The 20,340-nt window shown below is 43.1% G+C and overlaps 1 protein-coding gene across 1 annotated transcript in view; it reads left to right on the top strand.

The window, feature by feature from the left end:
- Window positions 1–20,340, top strand: part of ptprn2 (protein tyrosine phosphatase receptor type N2) — a 256,439-nt gene that overhangs the window by 30,879 nt on the left and 205,220 nt on the right. The window contains exon 2 of the mRNA XM_052506465.1: window positions 6,229–6,279. Coding sequence (XP_052362425.1) covers window positions 6,229–6,279 — 51 coding nt within the window. The remainder of the gene's footprint in view (window positions 1–6,228; window positions 6,280–20,340) is intronic.

Genomic DNA, 20,340 nt, shown 5'->3' with positions numbered 1-20,340 from the left:
CGGGCCGTTAATGGCAGTCTGGGATCAAACATACACGGGGATGCAGTGCCATAGACCACTCTGGAGGCCGAGGGAAAGCTTTTTAATATATTTCATTCACTTGGTCACAATTACAGTGGCCATCATGTAATGCTTTGTCATCTCCCTGCCTCGCTCGCTCTCTCCTCTCAGTAGAGTGATTAATAGACTGTTCGCATCTGTAAGCAGTCATGAAAGTACTGTCTGTCCAAGGCTTGTCCTCCAACTCAGTCCATTAGGCGGTGCACCGCCACGAACCGCTTGCCTTCGCCATTGCTGGTGATAAATAGAGTGAGGGAAGGAAAGAGAAAAGAAAGATAAAGTGGTGAAAGGACAGAGTTGTGTGACTCAGTGTGATGGGCCATCACTGAGGAATATACTGGATTCATCTGTTGACGTCACACTGCCTCTGTGTGCTAGAGCCTATTCATGATAACCCATAGGGGCGATTGATGTCGTTGTCGTGATGTGGCACACTGCCTATGAATAGGTCCTCTTGAAAAGTATTCTCAGAATGGATTGTCGAAAATATTTCACTGGCAATAAAGGTTGTGTTCATAAGTCCACATTGGATTGTGGGAAATGAATGTTCTGCTCAAAATTGTGCTTTGCTCAAATCCCAAACCACCCTTTAATCACAATAGAAACCCATAATCAATGACTCGCTGTACGTAGTTGCATCCCAAATGGCACTCTCTTCCCTTCATAGTGCGCTAGTTTTTGACCAGGGCCCATAGGGCCACCCGGGGATTCGACAAGTTAAGCTTCGTCAAATAACCTCCTCTTTTCCATTGTGAGCGGGACATATTTTACAGCAGCAATGTTCTCCTCTCCTCACGTGGACACAAGACTACTTTAGCATCCCAGCATAAATCTGCCAGCCAGAGGACAGGCGCTGTGTCTGGTTAGCTTACGCTCGCCAACAGCTGCACCTGGGGTCCTGAACACCGAGAGAAAGTCATTCTATCTATCTAGACGGTGTCATAGTGTTTCGACCATTCTGATGATGTCTACCATGAAATTGTTCCACGGCACGTAAGCAGAAACCCTGAGCAGACCACAGTTACACACCAGCGGTGGCTGGTGGCACTTTAAATCGGAGAAAAGGCTCATCGTAATGGCTGGAACGGAATTTTGCAACCCCCACCTCTCAGTCTCAGACATATAAATGGTGGATGTTCACCGGAGTAGATGAGAGTTGATAACAGTGGTAATCTGTGGTCCTTCTGTAGCTCAGTTGGTAGAGCATGGCGCTTGTAACGCCAGGGTAGTGGGTTCGATTCCCGGGACCACCCATACGTAGAATGTATGCACACATGACTGTAAGTCGCTTTGGATAAAAGCGTCTGCTAAATGGCATATATTATTATTATTATTATCTCTGCACTTTGATATCATTGTGTCTACTTGATAGCTACCTACACAAATAGCTATCTAGAACCAAGTGTTAACTTATGGCTGCAGGGGCAGTATTGAGTAGCTTGGATGAAAGGTGCCCAACGGCCTGCTCCTCAGAGCCAGTTGCTAATATATGCATATTATTATTAGTATTGGATAGAAAACACTATGAAGTTTCTAAAACTGTTTGAATGATGTATGTGAGTATAACAGAACTCATATGGCAGGCAAAAACCTGAGAAGAAATCCAAACAGTAAGTGGGAAATCTGAGGTTGGTCGATTTTCAACCCAGCCCCTATTGAATACACAGTGGGATATTGGTTATGTTGCACTTCCTAAGGCTTCCACTAGATGTCAAACGTCTTTAGAAACTTGAATGAGGATTCTACTGTGATGTGGGGCCAGATGAGAGCTCTTTGAGTCAGTGGTCTGGCAGAGAGCCAGGTCCTGGTCAAGCGCATTTCACATGATAGCGACCTGCGTTCCATGGCTTTTCTACAGACAATGGAATTCTCCGGTTGGAACGTTAATGAAGATTTATGACATCCTAAAGATTGATTCTATACTTAGTTTGAAATGTTTCTACGCCTGTAATATAACTTTTTGAAGTTTTCATCCGACGTTCGGCTGGACCTGCACGATCGTTTTGATTTATGTACTAAACGCCCTAACAAAAATAACTACTTGGACATAAATAATGGACATTATCGAACAAATCAAACATTTATTGTGGAACTAGGATTCCTGGGAGTGCATTCTGATGATCATTCTGATGATCATCAAACTGGTTTTTATTTATTTACTTTTCTGCTCTTTTGAATATTTATAATGTTATCTCTGATTTCTGTTGACTCCAACATGGCGGATCATTTTTTTTCTTTTCTGAGCGCCGTTCTCAGATTATTGCATGGTTTGCTTTTTCCGTAAAGTTTTTAAAAAATCTGACACAGCGGTTGCATTAAGAAGAGGTATACAGTGGGGCAAAAAAGTATTTAGTCAGCCACCAATTGTGCAAGTTCTCCTACTTAAAAAGATGAGAGGCCTGTAATTTTTATCATAGGTACACTTCAACTATGACAGACAAAATTAGGAAAAAAATCCAGAAAATCACATTGTAGGATTTTTAATGAATTTATTTGCAAATTATGGTGGAAAATAAGTATTTGGTCACCTACAAACAAGCAAGATTTCTCGCTCTCACAGACCTGTAACTTCTTCTTTAAGAGACTCCTCTGTCCTCCACTCGTTACCTGTATTAATGGCACCTGTTTTAAAATGTTATCAGTATAAAAGACACCTGTCCACAACCTCAAACAGTCACACTCCAAACTCCACTATGGCCAAGACCAAAGAGCTGTCAAAGGACACCATAAACAAAATTGTAGACCTGCACCAGGCTGGGAAGACTGAATCTGCAATAGGTAAGCAGCTTGGTTTGAAGAAATCAACTGTGGGAGCAATTATTAGGATATTGGAAGACATACAAGACCACTGATAATCTCCCTCGATCTGGGGCTCCATGCAAGATTTCACCCCGTGGGGTCAAAATTATCACAAGAACGGTGAGCAAATATCCCAGAACTACACGGGGGGACCTAGAGAATGACCTGCAGAGAGCTGGGACCAAAGTAACAAAGCCTACCATCAGTAACACACTACGCCGCCAGGGACTCAAATCCTGCAGTGCCAGACGTGTCCCCCTGCTTAAGCCAGTACATGTCCAGGCCCATCTGAAGTTTGCTAGAGAGCATTTGGATGATCCAGAAGAAGATTGGGAGAATGTCATATGGTTAGATGAAAACAAAATATTACTTTTTGGTAAAAACTCAACTTGTCGTGTTTGGAGGACAAAGAATGCTGAGTTGCATCCAAAGAACACCATACCTACTGTGGAGCATGGGGGTGGAAACATCATGCTTTGGGGCTGTTTTTCTGCAAAGGGACCAGGATGACTGATCCGTGTAAAGGAAAGAATGAATGGGGCCATGTATCGTGAGATTTTGAGTGAAAATCTCCTTCCATCATCAAGGGCATTGAAGATGACATGTGGCTGGGTCTTTCAGCATGACAATGATCCCAAACACACTGCCCGGGCAACGAAGGAGTGGCTTCGTAAGAAGCATTTCATGGTCCTGGAGTGGCCTAGCCAGTCTCCAGATCTCAAACCCATAGAAAATCTTTGGAGGGAGTTGAAAGTCCGTGTTGCCCAGCAACAGCCTGCTCTAGAGGAGATCTGCATGGAGGAATGGGCCAAAATACCAGCAACAGTGTGTGAAAACGTTGTGAAGACTTACAGAAAATGTTTGACCTCTGTCATTGCCAACAAAGGATATATAACAAAGTATTGAGATAAACTTTTGTTATTGACCAAATACTTATTTTCCACCATAATTTGCAAATACATTCATTAAAAATCCTACAATGTGATTTTCTGGAGAAATAAAATCTCATTTTGTCTGTCATAGTTGAAATGTACCTATGATGAAAATTACAGGTCTCTCTCATCTTTTTAAGTGCGAGAACTTGCACAATTGTTGGCTGACTAAATACTTTTTTGCCCCACTGTATCTATATTTCCATGTCTATCAATTGTATTTTCATCGACATTTAAAATGAGTATTTCTGTAAAATGATGTGGCTCTCTGCAATATCACCGGATGTTTTTGGAACTAGTGAACGTAACACGCCAATGTATACTGAGATTCTTTTATATACATATGAACTTTATCAAACAAAACATACATGTATTGTGTAAAATGAAATCCTATGAGTGTCACCTGATGAAGATCATCAAAGGTCCAAAGGTCGCCCTGCACTTTCACTGGCTGTTGTCACATCGATCCCGTTAACGGGATTGCAGCCCTAAGAAGTTTTAATAAGATAAAAATTCATTAAAAAGATTTAAAAGCACAGTCTGATCCCTGTGTCTTCAGTGTGAAATATGGCCACCAGGACCTGTAACCCAGAAGCTCCAGCCATCTGTTAATTTATCCGTCTGGAACAAGAACACCCAGCCTCGCTCAGTCTGCATTAATGTTCATTAATAATTATATAGGGGAAGAACATTGCCCATGGACCGGGGATGTTAGACCCAGACAGGACAGAGGAAGGAATCTGGCTAATTGGTGATAGATAGCGGTACCATTGGGCAATACAGTGTGTTCCTGATAATCTGAAGTAGCCAGTGTAATGAAAAAGGTTGTCAGATAGGGTGGTGCACAAAATCTAATTTGGTGGCACTGATGCACCCAAAATTGTTAAAGTCAATTAAGGTCACTCTTAGAAAAATATGTGCTATCTAGAACATAACAGGGTTCTTTGGCTGTCCCCATAGGGGAACCCTTTGAAGAACCCCTTTTGGTTCCAGGAAAACTCTTTTAGTGTCCATGTAAAACCCTTTCCACAGAGGGTTCTACATGGAACCCAAAAGGGTTCTCCTGTGGGGACAGCCGAAGAACCCTTTTGGTATCCTTTTTTCTATGAGTGTAATATTTGGCTGGCAGCTGGCGCTTATGAAACACACTGGCGTAGAGGTCAGTCTTAAAACTAAAGGCACAGGGCAGTGGTGTATCATGGTGCTGTGTGCCTCTGTAGCCTACTCCTAAAATGGACTTGATGTAGCCTACTCCCAAAAGGGACTTGATGTAGCCTACTCCCAAAAGGGACTTGATGTAGCCTACTCCCAAAAGGGACATGATGTAGCCTACTCCCAAAAGGGACTTGATGTAGCCTACTCCCAAAAGGGACTTGATGTAGCCTACTCCCAAAAGGGACTTGATGTAGCCTACTCCCAAAAGGGACTTGATGTAGCCTACTCCCAAAAGGGACTTGATGTAGCCTACTCCCAAAAGGGACATGATGTAGCCTACTCCCAAAAGGGACATGATGTAGCCTACTCCCAAAAGGGACATGATGTAGCCTACTCCCAAAAGGGACTTGATGTAGCCTACTCCCAAAAGGGACTTGATGTAGCCTACTCCCAAAAGGGACATGATGTAGCCTACTCCCAAAAGGGACTTGATGTAGCCTACTCCCAAAAGGGACTTGATGTAGCCTACTCCCAAAAGGGACTTGATGTGGCCTACTCCCAAAAGGGACATGATGTAGCCTACTCCCAAAAGGGACTTGATGTAGCCTACTCCCAAAAGGGAAATGATGTAGCCTACTCCCAAAAGGGACATGATGTAGCCTACTCCCAAAAGGGACATGATGTAGCCTATGCCATCAGTTGTTGTTGCTAATGTTCTATTTCTATTTTTATTTTCTGTGTGTGTATTAAATAATTGATTTACTGCCTGACTGGCTGGCTTTTTGATTTGCCCCTTTCTCTGTAGTAAGGAGACTTTGATGAATGTGATCAGACACCAAGACTTTATTGGGGAGATAAATTCTTTAATGGTGCATTAACCTTTTGGACAACATGTCAGGGAACTTGTTTAATACTTTAGTCAATTAAAACTTGTGCTTTGCTAAGGAGATGTTTCACTCACAAATTAATATTTTTCAGATACATTCAGCCTTAAAAAGTAGACTATTGTGCAGATCCAGCTAATCCCAAATGAATGGAAAAATGTGCACTGTCTAATTTCCTGTTTTTACTTCATTAAGTGCTTGTCTTTTCCATTCATTCGGGGTGGAGGCATATAGCTCAATCTAAACAACCAATATCGTGGGATGTGGTTTCGTCATGCATCAGACTGCTTGAGGTCTGAAAACGCCTGGCAACCTTTGATTTGAAGTGTAATGTCCTTTGAGAATGATTGTGATGTGTTGTAAATTGTGTTCTAAGTTTGCATTTCTCTCTGTTTCAGGTTGCCTGTTCGAGGATGAGCTCTGTACACCTTACGAGTTCTGCGCTAATGGTAAGCCAGCCAGCTTCAAAGGGTTCTATTCTGAGAAGTGACAATCAACCAACCACCCACCACCCTCATTATACAGCAGCCCTTCCGTGATGGTATCAACTCACACACACTATTCTAAAGCACCCATTGCTTTTCATCACTACCGGGGGAAACTAAGCTTGCACCCCAAATAGCACCCTATTCCCTTTATAGTGAAGTACTTTTGACCAGGGCCCATAGGGCCTGAGCAAATGTATTAAAAATAAAAGCTGACATATCACATTTGCATAAGTATTCAGACCCTTTACTCAGTACTATGTTGAAGCACCTTTGGCAGTGATTACAGCCTCAAGTCTTCTTGGGTATGACGCTACAAGCTTGGCACACCTGTATTTTGGGAGTTTCTCCCATTCCTCTCTGCAGATCCTTTCAAGCTCTGTCAGGTTGAATGGGGAGCGTTGCTGCACAGCTATTTTACGGTCACCAGAGATGTTCGATATCTTCAATGCTGCAGAATTGTTTTGGTACCCTTCCCCAGATCTGTGCCTCGACACAATCCTGTCTCGGCGCTCTATGGACAATACATTCAAACACATGGCTTGGTTTTTGCTCTGTGGGACCTTATATAGACAGCTCTGTGCCTTTCCAAATCATGTCCAATCAATTGAAATGACCTTACCTGGTGGACTCCAATCAAGTTGTAGAAACATGTAGAAACAAGGATGATGAATGGAAACAGGATGCACCTGAGCTCAATTTTGAGTCTCATAGCAAAGGGTCTGAATACTTCTATAAATAAGGTATTTCTGTTTTTACATTTTCATAAATTTGCAAAAAAATGTAAAAACCTGTTTTCGCTTTGTCATTATGGGGTATTGTGTGTAGATTGATTTCTTTTTTTGAAATAAAATCAATTTTAGAATAAGGCTGTAACGTAACAAAATGTGGAAAAAGTCAAGGGGTCTGAATATTTTCCGAAGGCACTGTATATTCAGCTCAAACATAGCTGATGAGTCAGGTGTGAGAGAAGCACAAAGTTCTTAGGACAAAACGTAAATAAAATGGAAAGAAATTACAAATATTTCTAGTTTTTTTTTTTTTATCACACAGCAACCTCAAGAGAACCTATGTCTCTCAATCAAGTGCTCATGGTTATACATACAGTAGAGTATAGAATGAATTGCCTCTCTATGCTCCTACATTTACTTTGAATCTAGCTATGAATGTTCATGACATTGAGGAAACGTTGAGGCTTTATTCATTTGGCCTTTGGGAAGAATCGTGTACAATTGCATACACAACACAAACGTGTGGATGAACAGAAGGCAGCGTCGTCAAGGTTAATGTTAAGGTTAATGTTAAGGTTAATGTTAAGGTTAATGTTAAGGTTAATGTTAAGGTTAAGCCTAATGTATTCCGCATAGGAAATGGTCCTGATAGTCGTTGAGGGGCGGGTATGTGTCAAGCATCTCAGAGTAGGAGTACTGATCCAGGATCAACTTCCCCTTGTCCAGCTTCATCGTGATCTAAAATGGCAAACCTGATCTTAAATCAGCACTTCTACTCTGAGACCCTTTATACATGTTCTCTGTCATATACTTCTAACAGATCCCTGGCCTAGACTCCACATCTTGTGTGCGTTTGCGTTTCGGATCTTTCTTTACACCAGTAAACGTAATGACTCAACGTCTGGGCTTTAATGTTATTTAGTTTGAATGAACGCAGCTCGCTTCATTTAGCCCAAATGACCTCATGATGAGATCAATCTTCAAATGAGGTGAAGCTTGCACTTCCATTGGATCTCAATCAATCTAACTCCCAATCTAAAATCTTAAGAAAATGATTCACGTGGGCACTCTTATCCGTATCTAACATTATGCTCTGTTGCTCTGTGTATAGACTCATTCACTCCTAATGAGTAACACTGCGAGAAGGGTGTGTGGTTGTATTAACTACCTCTGCCACTTGTTCTCTGCTCTCGGTCCCTGAAGAACTAACCTGGATTCTTTTAGGCTGGTTCAACCTTACTCTGTTTCTCATTCAGCTTAGCTGCTGGCATGGCGGTCAGTGACACAGGAGGGAGATTTCTATAAAGAACTCATTTCACACCCCTCACCAGGATGTGGCCCCTTTTCCATGGCTGAGAATTTTCTTTGAAACTCTTAGTGTCTCCATTAACTAGAGACATCGAAAGATAGGAGGAATCATCGGTGCCTTTTCCTCATTGTGAATGGCAAATGAAAGCTCACAGGAAAAGAGATTCCATAGTTTTTGAGTGCAAGATGTTTTGTAATCCAGGTGTCTGTTTCTGGTGAGCACTTAATAACACAGAAAAAGGGAAATTCGCCTTTGCGCCAGATACTAAGGTGCAGTGGTTATGTGCTTGATGCGCCCCCCCAGGTCAACCTGTTTCTAGTAGCCCTTTCTTGCAATCAAATGACCTTGTGGTCTCAAGGGTGGAATGTTATTAATATTTTTCATAATTTCATAATTAACATAATTGTTTTAGAACGTGGACATTTCAGTGTTTCTATGTCAAACCGTTTTGTTATATTTCAGTCTTCTGTGATGTATGTAAAGTGCAAACTCAAAACTGAATACATTTCAACTCTCAATCTGACAAGATACAGGTGTCTATAGGTGCTAAAGATCCTAGTTCGATCCCGGGCTCTGTCACGACCGGGAGACCCATGAGGCGGCGCACAATTGGCTCAGTGTCATCTGGGTTAGGGGAGGGGTTGTTCTTGTCCCATCGCGCTCTAGCAACTCTTGTGGCGGGCCGTGCTCATGCACGCTGAGTCCGTATGGGAGTTGCAGCGATGGGACAAGACTGTAACTACCAATTGGGGGAGAAAACGGGGTAAAAAGTACAAAATTAATTAATTAATGAAAAATAAATGTTTCGCGATCAACTAGGAATCCTGTGGTGATCGACCAGTCGATTGGTGACCACTGTCCTAAAGCATCAGTGCCTACAGTTAAACTGCTTTACCGGTTGTAGGATTCTGTCTGTCACAATGGGGAAAGGATGGAATGTCTGGATTGAGAATTCTTTACTTTTAGCAGATAAGCCTGTTATAGGTCATTGTCAATAAAACATCACAATAAGGTGCAGAGTGTATGATTTGCCTGTAGAGGTGGATGGAGACCCCAAGCTCCACTAAAATCATTGACAACTGCGTGGCGTTTTTAAATCATTCTTAAATAAATATGAACTATTTTTTTGTAATGCCATCACGTTTTGAAGAGCATAGTCAGAACTACAGATTTTCGATTATTCCATGCAAAACGATTGTGCACATTTACCTCTAGGTCTCTCATCGGCGTAATACAGCAAGTAACTGCATGCTTTCATGATCAGCAAACATCAATAATTGGTCATGTAAATTCAAAGGGTAGTCTCACGATAGCTCTCAGTATTGGCCCCCATTAATTGGATATTTGAGTGATATAAAATGAAAGTGAACCATACCTGACAAGTATGAGTGGTTTTAGTTCATTTCCCATCCTTTGTGGGATCTGCCTGTCAAGCAGCAGAAGGGGGCATTTGCCGATTTATTTTGCAAGCTACCGGTAGAAAGTTTGTACAGTTGGCTAAACATAATGTGGTAAGTAGACCTAATGTATTCCAACCAATGTACTGTACCTACCTAGTGAAGTTAGCAAACACTTTCCCCTTTTCAACTTTGTGAGTGTTTAATCCCGATTGCTGCTGACAGACATGATAGCCTACATTGATTGATGGACCATGTCAAATGGCTAATAACAGATCACATATGGCTAGTTAACAAGCTAACCTAGATAAAGTAGATGGCTATATTTTCTTGCCATCCGTAGTGGTGATGACACTAGTCTGACTGACAACTTTACCAGGACAAGGACTTTCCAATGTCAAGCTCTTTCCAAAAGCCTAACCTCTGATGAAGCAAGCTAAATGACACGTTAGCTAGCTAGCTACATGCCAAATGGATCGGCTACCCTCACGTATCTGAAACTACATGATCAATTGATGTTTACTGATCATGAAAAGCATGCAGTTACTTGATAGAGTAGGAGCTTTGCTATCACAGACTGGAACATGTTCCGGGATTCTTCCGATGACATTGAGGAATACACCACATCAGTCACTGGCTTTATCAAAAAGTGCATTGAGGACGTCGTCCCCACAGTGACTGTACGTACATACCCCAACCAGAAGCCATGGATTACAGGCAACATTCACACTGAGCTAAAGGGTAGAGCTTCCGCTTTCAAGGTGCGGGACTCTAACCCGGAAGCTTTCAAGAAATCCCACTATGCCCTGCGACGAACCATCAAACAGGCAAAGTGTCAATACAGGACTAAGATTGAATCATACTACACCGGCTCCGACTCTCGTCGGATGTGGCAGGGCTTGCAAACTATTACAGACTACAAAGGGAAGCACAGCCGCGAGCTTCCCAGTGACACGGGCCTACCAGACGAGATAAATCACTTCTATGCTCGCTTCGAGGCAAGCAACCCTGAGGCATGCATGAGAGCATCAGCTGTTCCGGACGACTGTGTGATCACGCTCTCCGTAGCCGACGTGAGTAAGACCTTTAAACAGGTCAACATACACAAGGCTGCGGGGCCAGACGGATTACCAGGACGTGTGCTCCGGGCATGTGCTGACCAACTGGCAGGTGTCTTCACTGACATTTTCAACATGTCCCTGATTGAGTCTGTAATACCAACATGCTTCAAGCAGACCACCATAGTCCCTGTGCCCAAGAACACAAAGGCAACCTGCCTAAATGACTACAGACCCATAGCACTCACGACCGTAGCCATAAAGTGCTTTGAAAGGCTGGTAATGGCTTATATCAACACCATTATCCCAGAAACCCTAGACCCACTCCAATTTGCATACCGCCCAAACAGATCCACAGATGATGATGCAACCTCTCTGTTATTGCAGCTCAGCATTCAACACCATAGTACCCTCAAAGCTTCCCACCTGGACTAAACACAACTGGATCCTGGACTTCCTGACAGGCTGCCCCCAGGTGGTGAGGGTAGGTAGCAACACATCTGCCATGCTGATCCTCAACACTGGAGCTCCCCAGGGTTGCGTGCTCAGTCCTCTACTGTGTTCCCTGTTCACCCACGACTGTTCACCCACAACTGCATGGCCAGACACAACACCATCATTAAGTTTGCTGACGACACAACAGTGGTAGGCCTGATAACCGACAATGATGAGACAGCCTATAGGGAGGAGGTCAGAGACCTGGCCGGGTGGTGCCAGAATAACAACCTATCCCTCAATGTAACCAAGACTAAGGAGATGATTGTGGACAACAGGAAAGGAGCACCGAGCACGTCCCCATTCTCATCGACGGGGCTGTAGTGGAGCAGGTTGAGAGATTCAAATTCCTTGGTGTCCACATCAACAACAAACTAGATTGATCCAAACACACCAAGACAGTCGTGAAGAGGGCACGACAAAGCCGATTCCCCCTCAGGAAACTAAAAAGATTTGGCACGGGTCCTGAGATCCTCAAAAGGTTCTACAGCTGCAACATCGAGAGCATCCTGACCGGTTGCATCACTGCCTGGTATGGCAATTGCTCGGCCTCCGGCCGCAAGGCACTTCAGAGGGTAGTGCGTACGGCCCAGTACATCACTGGGGCAAAGCTGCCTGCCATCCAGGACCTCTACACCAGGCGGTGTCAGAGGATGGCCCTAAAAATTGTCAAAGACCCCAGCCACCCCAGTCATAGACTGTTCTCTCTACTACCGCATGGCAAGTGGTACCGGAGTGAAAGTCTAGGACAAAAAGGCTTCTCAACAGTTTTTACCCCCAAGCCATAAGAGTCCTGACCAGGTTACCCGGAATATGGTTACCCGGAATATTTGCATTGTGTGCCCCCCTCGCAACCCCTCTTTTACGCTGCTGCTACTCTCTGTTTATCTTATATGCTTAGTCACTTTAACTATACATTCATGTACATACTACATAAATTGGCCCGACCAACCAGTGCTCCCGCACATTAGCTAACCGGGCTATCTGCATTGTGTCCTACCACCTGCCAACCCCTCTTTTTACGCTTTTGCTCTCTTCATCATATATGCACAGTCACTTTAACGATACCTACATATATGTATATAGCTTGCTACTCTTTTTTCAAATGTCTTTCTACTGTTGTTTTATTTCTTTACTTACCTACACACACACACACACACACACACACACACACACACACACACACACACACACACACACACACACACACACACACACACACACACACACACACACACACACACACATATATTTTTTTGGCACCATTGGTTAGAGCCTGTACGTAAGCATTTAACTGTAAGGTTTACACCTGTTGAATTTGGCGCACATGACAAATAAACTTTGATTTGATTAGAGCTAAATGTGTAATAATCGTAAATGTATAGTTCTGACTATGCTCTTGAAGAGGTGATGATATTAATACGAAATAGTTGTAACATTTACTAAACCATCCCATCAAAACGGCACGTTATTGTCAATGGTTTTAGCAGAGCTGCGGCGTCTCCTTGCACCCCAGCAGCCAAATTGAATGCTCTGCACCGTATTGTGACGTTTTAGTGATAACGACCTATATCTGTCAATCAACATTCCACCTTATTTTCAAAGGCCTCACACACATTCGAAACAACTCTATGCATGTGCTCCATATTCTTGTTTTTGACCCCAGCTGCAGAGTTCATAATGCATCTCAGATATACTCTTTCACACAGAAAAGAACGAAGACACACGGAGTTGGTTCCGGCTGGGAAAGTGAAAACTGCGGTGATTCAAACCTTTGGCTCAAATGCACATGATTCTTTATATAGTGCATTCATTTTGGTCAAAAGTAGTGCACTATGTAGGGAATAGGGTGCCATTTGAGACGCAAAGGATGGCTTTACAATACAGCGCTATAGAGTTTCTATCTATATTTAGCCTTTTCTTTTCCAGTTGAATTAAATGGATGAGTTATTGTTGTATGTTTAACATAATTCAATTTTCATTTTGCTTGATTGAGATGAATTTCTACTGATTACGGTTAGCCCACTGTTGGGCTTGGACAATGCTTTTGGCATGTAATGTGTGGACACATATATTGATTTGTTGCCAGCTGAAAACTCCTGTAGCCTTGGTCAGTGTTTGAGCTCAGAACCCGATGATGGTTTGTTCAAACACCTCATGTTGTTTGGGCCCTTGCCCCTGTCATGTTACCTCTTTGTCCTGAACATTTTTTGTTATAAATGTCTCAAATCAACTATTGTTTGTCACATGCTTCGTAAACAACATGTGTAGACTAACAGTGAAAGGCTTACATATGGGTCCTTCCCAATAATGCAGAGAGAAAGAAATGAGAGAGATACTAGAAAAGTAAAACGCGTAATAATAAAGCGAATAATAAATACACAATGGGCAATGATCAAATCAAATCCAGCTTTATTTATACAGCACGTTTCAGACATGGAACACAATGTGCGTTACAGGGGGAAAAAAAACTAATGAAAACAATTAAAATAAAACCGAAAAATTTACTACACAACTAACATAAGAGGATCAAAAACAAAAGAATAACAATAAAAATTGAACGACTCAAAAGCACCTGAAGGAATGCGAAGCTAAAAAGATATTCCAGAGGCTGGGGGCATGGTAACTAAAGGCTGCCTCTCCATGCCTCTTGGTCTTACGCTTTGGGATAGTTAAAAAGGCCAGTGCCGGAGGACCCGAGGGACCTGACATGTATTGGGGTACACCATCGTGGATTCATTTAAAAACCAATTCGTTTAAAACACCCATCTTAAAATGTATTCTAAAACTCACAGGCAGCCAGTGCCGAGGCCTTAAAACCTGTGTCATATGTGCTCCCCATCTGGTCTTGGTCAGTAGCCGACCAAGACCAAATAACAGCTGGGATTTTTACCTGGTGTCTTATCTTTATTCCACGTCATTTAAAACGTGGCTATATACACGGGGTACCAGTACCGAGTTGATGTGCAGAATTACGAGGTAATTGAGGTACAGTTATACAGTACATAAAACTAGGAATAATGTGACAGATAATAAAACAGTAGCAGCAGCGTATGTGATGAGATGAGACAAAAAATGTGAGTATGAAAAAGGGTCAGTGCAGATAGTCTTAAGGCCTGGGGGTAGAAGCTCTTCAGGGTCCTGTTGGTTCCAGACTTGGTGCATCGGTACCGCTTGCCGTGCGGTTGCAGAGCAGTCTATGACTTGGGTGGCTGGAGTCTTTTTAGGACCTTCTTCTGACACCGCCTGGTATAGAGGTCCTGGATGGCAGGGAACTCAGCCCCAGTAATGTACCAGGCTGTACACACTACCCTCTGTCTTGCCTTGCGGTCAGATGCCAAGAAGTTGCCACACCAAGCGGTGATGCAGACAGTTAATATGCTCTCTCCTGAGGCTTGAAGCTTTCGACCCGCTCCACTAGAGTCCCATCAATGTGAAGGGGGGCGTGCTCGGCCCTCAATTTCCTATAGTCCACGATCAGCTCCTTTGTCTTGCTGACGTTGAGGGAGATGTTGTTGTTCTGGTACCACACTGCCAGGTTTCTGAGCTCAATAGGCTGACCTCTTACAAACCTATAGGCTGTCTCATCGTCATCGGAGATCAAGCCTACAACCGTCATCACATCAGCAAACTTTATGATGGGGTTGAAGTTATGTGTGGCCATGCAGTCTTGAGTGAACCGGGAGTAAAGGAGGGGACTAAGTGTTGAGGGTCAGCATGGCGGATGCATTTTTACCTACCCTCATCAACTGGGGGCGCCCTGTCAGGAAGTCCAGAGTCCAGTTACAGAGGGAGTTGTTCAGTCCCAGCGTCTTTAACTTAGTGATGAGCTTGGAGGGCAGTATGGTGTTGAACACTGAGCTGTAGTCAATGAACAGCATTCTCACATAGGTGTCCCTCTTGTCCATGTGGGAAAGGGCAGTGTGGAGTGCAATAGATATTGCGTAATCTGTGGATCTGTTGAGGCAGTTTGCGAATTGGAGTGGGTCCAGGGTGTTTTTTTGTGTTTTTTTTCCATTTAAAAAATATATATATTTCACCTTTATTTAACCAGGTAGGCTTGTTGAGAACAAGTTCTCATTTGCAACTGCAACCTGGACAAGAAAAAGCATAGCAATTTGACTCATACAACAACACAGAGTTACACATGGAATTAACAAAACATACAGTCAATAATACAGTAGAACAAAAGAAAACAAAAAGTCTATATACAGTGATGCAAATGAGGTAAGTTAAGGCAATAAAAAGGCCATGGTCGCGAAGTAATTACAATATAGCAATTAAACACTGGAATGGTAGATGTGCAGAAGATGAATGTGCAAGTAGAGATACTTGGGTGCAAAGGAGCAAGATAAATAAATAAATACAGTATGGGGATGAGGTAGGTAGATAGATGGGCTGTTTACAGATGGGCTATGTACAGGTACAGTGATCTGTAAGCTGCTCTGACAGCTGGTGCTTAAAGCTAGTGAGGGAGATATGAGTCTCCAGCTTCAGAGATTTTTGCAGTTTGTTCCAGTCATTGGCAGCAGAGAACTGTAAGGAAAGACGACCAAAGGAGGAATTGGCTTTGGGGGTGACCAGTGAGATATACCTGCTGGAGCGCGTGCTACGAGTGGGTGCTGCTATGGTGACCAGTGAGTTGAGATAATGCGGGACTTTACCTAGCAGAGACTTGTAGATAACCTGTAGCCAGTGGGTTTGGCGACGAGTATGAAGCGAGGGCCAACCAACGAGAGCGTACAGGTCGCAATGGTGTGTAGTGTATGGGGCTTTGGTGACAAAACGGATGGCACTGTGATAGACTGCATCCAGTTTGTTGTGTAGAGAGTTGGAGGCCATTTTATAGATGACGTCACCGAAGTCGAGGATCGGTAGGATGGTCAGTTTTACGAGGGTATGTTTGGCAGCATGAGTGAAGGATGCTTTGATGCGATATAGGAAGCTGATTCTAGATTTAATTTTGGAATGGAGATGCTTAATGTGAGTCTGGAAGGAGAGTTTACAGTCTAGCCAGACACCCAGGTATTTGTAGTTGTCCACGTATCCTAAGTCAGAGCCGTCCAGAGTAGTGATGCTGGACGGGCGAGCAGGTGCGGGCAGTGATCGATTGAATAGCATGCATTTAGTTTTACTTGCGTTTCAGAGCAGTTGGAGGCCACAGAAGGAGAGTTGTATGGCATTGAAGCTTGTCTGGAGGTTAATTAACACAGTGTCCAAAGAGGGAACAGAAGTATACAGAATGGTGTTGTCTGCGTAGAGGTGGATCAGAGAATCACCAGCAGCAAGAGCAACATCATTGATGTATACAGAGAAGAGGGCCTGAGAATTGAACCCTGTGGCACCCCCATAGAGACTGCCAGAGGTCCGGACAACAGGCCCTCCGATTTGACACACTGAACTCTATCAGAGAAGTAGTTGGTAAACCAGTTGAGGCAATCATTTGAGAAATCAAGGATGTCGAGTCTGCCGATAAGAATGTGGTGATTGACAGAGTTGAAAGCCTTGGCCAGGTCGATGAATACGGCTGCACAGTAATGTCTCTTATCGATGGGGGTTAGGATGTCGTTTAGCACCTTGAGCGTGGCTAAGGTGCAACCATGACCAGCCTTGAAACCACATTGCATAGCGGAGAAGGTACGGTGGGATTCGAAATGGTCGGTAATCTGTTTGTTAACTTGGCTTTCGAAGACCTTAAAGACTGGGGTGTCTGGGGTGATGGTGTTGATATGAGCCATGACTAGCCTTTCAAAGCATTTGACGGCTACAGATTCAAGTGCTACAGGGCTATAGTCATTTAGATAGGTTACCTCTGTGTTCTTGGGCACAGGGACTATGGTGATCTGCTTGAAACATGTAGGTATTACAGACTGTGTCAGGGAGAGGTTGAGCTGGTGGCATATCAGGATATTTTATAAGCGTCCGGAGTAGTGTCCCGCTCCTTTAAAGCAGCAGCTCTAGCTTAGCTCAGTGAGGATGTTGCCTGTAATCCATGGCTTCTGGTTCGGATATTATGTATGGTCCCTGTGGGGACGATGTCGCCGATGCACTTATTAAGGAAGCCGGTGACTGATGTGGTAAACTCCTCAATGCCATTGGATGAATCCCCGGAACATATTCATGTCCGCTCAAGTGAAACAGTCCTGTAGCTTAGCATCCGCTTTATCGGACCACTTCCGTATTGAGCGCTTCACTGGTACTTCCTGTTTCAGGTTTAGCTTTGTAAGCAGGAATCAGGAAGATAGAGTTATGGTCAGATTTGCCAAATGCAGGGGAAGGGAGAGCTTTGTATGTGTTTCTGTGTGTGGAGTAAAGGTGATATAGATTTTTTTTCCGTCTCTAATTGCCACGTGACATGCTGGTAGAACTTAACTAAGACGGTTTTTAATTTTCCTGCATAAACATCTCTGGCCACTAGGAGCGGCTCCTCTGGATGAGTGTTTTCCTGTTTGCTCATGGCCCTATACAGCTCGTTGACTGCGGTCTTAGTGCCAACATCTGTTTGTGGCGGTAAATAGACAGATACGAAAAATATAGTTGAAAACTCTCTTGGTAAATAGTGTGGTCTACAGCTTATCATGAGGTATTCTAACTCAGGCGAGTAGAACCTCGAGACTTTCTTTATATTAGAGATTGTGCACCGGCTGTTGTTAACAAAGAGACACACACCTCCTCCCTTGACTTTACCCGATGCTGCCGTTCTGTCTTGCCGATGCATAGAAAAATCAGCTAGTATATTATCCATGTCCTTGTTCAACAGACTCCATGAAACATAGCACATTACAGTTCTTCAGGTCCCGTTGATAGGATAGTCTCGAATAGAGCCTGTCCAGTTTGTTCTCCAGTGTTTGTATGTTCGGCAATAAAATGGAGGGTAAAAGGCGCTTTATGTACTCGCCGACTTAGTTTTTCCGCCAGGGTTCCCACAGGTCGGCCTCTCTTACACTCTCTTGCCTTTTTCTTTTCTGAGCCTCGACGATTAGAGCCTGGCCCGGGGTGAGCAGTATGCATAGCCGCAGGAAGTAGGGGTGCTGAGGGTGCTGCAGCCCTTCCTGAAGAAACGGGAATAAAAATAAATACAAAATATTAGTGATCGCTGTTCTGATGTCCAGAAGCTCTTTTTGGTCATGGGGAAACAATGCTGGAAACATTATCTACAAAAAAACATTAAGACCAGTGCAAATGTTATTTTTTTTTTTAAATGAAGTATTGGTCAGGAGCCCATAAAATGCACCTTTATAGACTCTGCAGTTCTGCGTGTTGTCTTTTGTTTTGTTCAACTCTCCATGTGGCCAACAAAAAAAAAGATGTTCCAGCTCGTTCATGAGTAAAATTGAAATACATGGGAAAGTCAGCATGTTATCAACTTAGATCTATCCATAACTTAGTCTCCATAATGCCTTTTTCCCCCTTCTTTTTTTTTCTGTCTTTAGGGAAATCTCATTGAGACCTAGTTCTCGATCACAAGTGAGCACAGACCAATACACACACAACGAAAAAAATACACACATTTAAGTACAAAATATACACATTAAGGAAGAGCCAATCCATCAAAGCATGTGTAGTCCTCCTGGCAATGTTTGATGTGGTCCATCGCATTCACTGTAAAGTGGCTAAACAACAAATCATCTCTGCATTTTGTAATGCTGTATCGGCCTGGGGAGACTTTATTTAGCATCTCTGGATTAGATGCTGTCCCCACCCCACCATAATTCTCTATTAGCTGTTTACAAGACAAGGATAATTGCTGCACATAGCACAGACTTTTCCCGTTTGAAGGATTTTCCAGGAATCTTCCAATATTCCTACCGGGATTTCTGGAAAACCTGGCAACCCAACCTGCAATCACATTATGCTGGCTTGCAAAGTGATGTTTAATTCCTAATTGCATCCAGCTAGAGTCAGGATACCTAACAGTTTTTGTTATTTCCTTTCAATTAAGACCTTCATTTATCAATCAGGTTCAAGGGAGGAGCGAATATCCACAGGCGCTCGGTCCTCCGTGGAATGAGATTGATACATTTAAACTGGAACAACCATTTCAGTAACGGGTGCAAAAACATCAAACTAAATGAATGGATTAGTTTAAAAAGCACAAGGTTTAATCAATCAATCACTCAATGTACATGCAGAAACATATTTTTCTTAATCAACCTGCAGTAGAGCATGCTGGGAAAAAAGTAAATTGTTATCATAACTTTAAAAAGTCAGTACCACCTAAACATTTTAAGTAAAAATTACTTTTACTTGATTTTCAGTTCAACTTAATATAAGTATTTGAGTTAAAAATGCCTTGGGGTTTTTGTGTGTGTGTGTGTGTGTGTGTGTGTGTGTGTGTGTGTGTGTGTGTGCGTGTGCGTGCAGGATTATGTCTGATGTCTGCTGGGAATGTCCTGTCAACTGTGGAGGAAACAACACATTAACTGTGGCAGTTGTCATGGAAACTGGTGAAGGAGCACAAAAATAGCAAATATAAGACAGTCAGTCGCCTGTCGCTTGTTATGTCACTGTCGTCTGTTCATCAATTATGTCATCTCTATTACATTGTTATAAACTCATTTTGTAAAACTGTCTTGTTTACACTGAAATAATGGCTTCACATAATCATGGTAACCATAGTCATGATTCTCAACATCAAATGTGTCTTTTCTTGAGCATTCTTCGTTTCCCCCTTTCCTCGTCTCACTTCCATATTTTTTTTATCCTCCTTTCCTGTTGTCGTTCACACGTACAGCAGGTTACCTGTCTGTCGTGCTCTGCATAACTACACGGAGGAGTGAAGTTATTCTGTCAGCTTGTATATGCGGGGTGCAAAAAATAAAATGCACTGTCTTCGTTGTGTTGTTTATGTTCATTTTCCCTTCGAAAGGCTTGCCGCCGCAGAGAGCCAGGGGTCAACGGCTTCAGGAGCAACGCAGGGAAACACTGCCTTTTCATTTCAAAGACGATTGGAATTAGTAGCTGAGGTCGACGGCATTATTATCATTGTAATTATCAGCCACTCAACGTTGAGCACAGGCCTGTAATTACAAAGT

This window comes from Oncorhynchus keta, chromosome 4 (assembly GCF_023373465.1).
Source record: "Oncorhynchus keta strain PuntledgeMale-10-30-2019 chromosome 4, Oket_V2, whole genome shotgun sequence".
Lineage (NCBI taxonomy): Eukaryota > Metazoa > Chordata > Actinopteri > Salmoniformes > Salmonidae > Oncorhynchus > Oncorhynchus keta.
The sequence above is the reverse complement of the archived record's forward strand: the minus strand, read 5'-3'. Positions and strand labels throughout refer to the sequence as shown.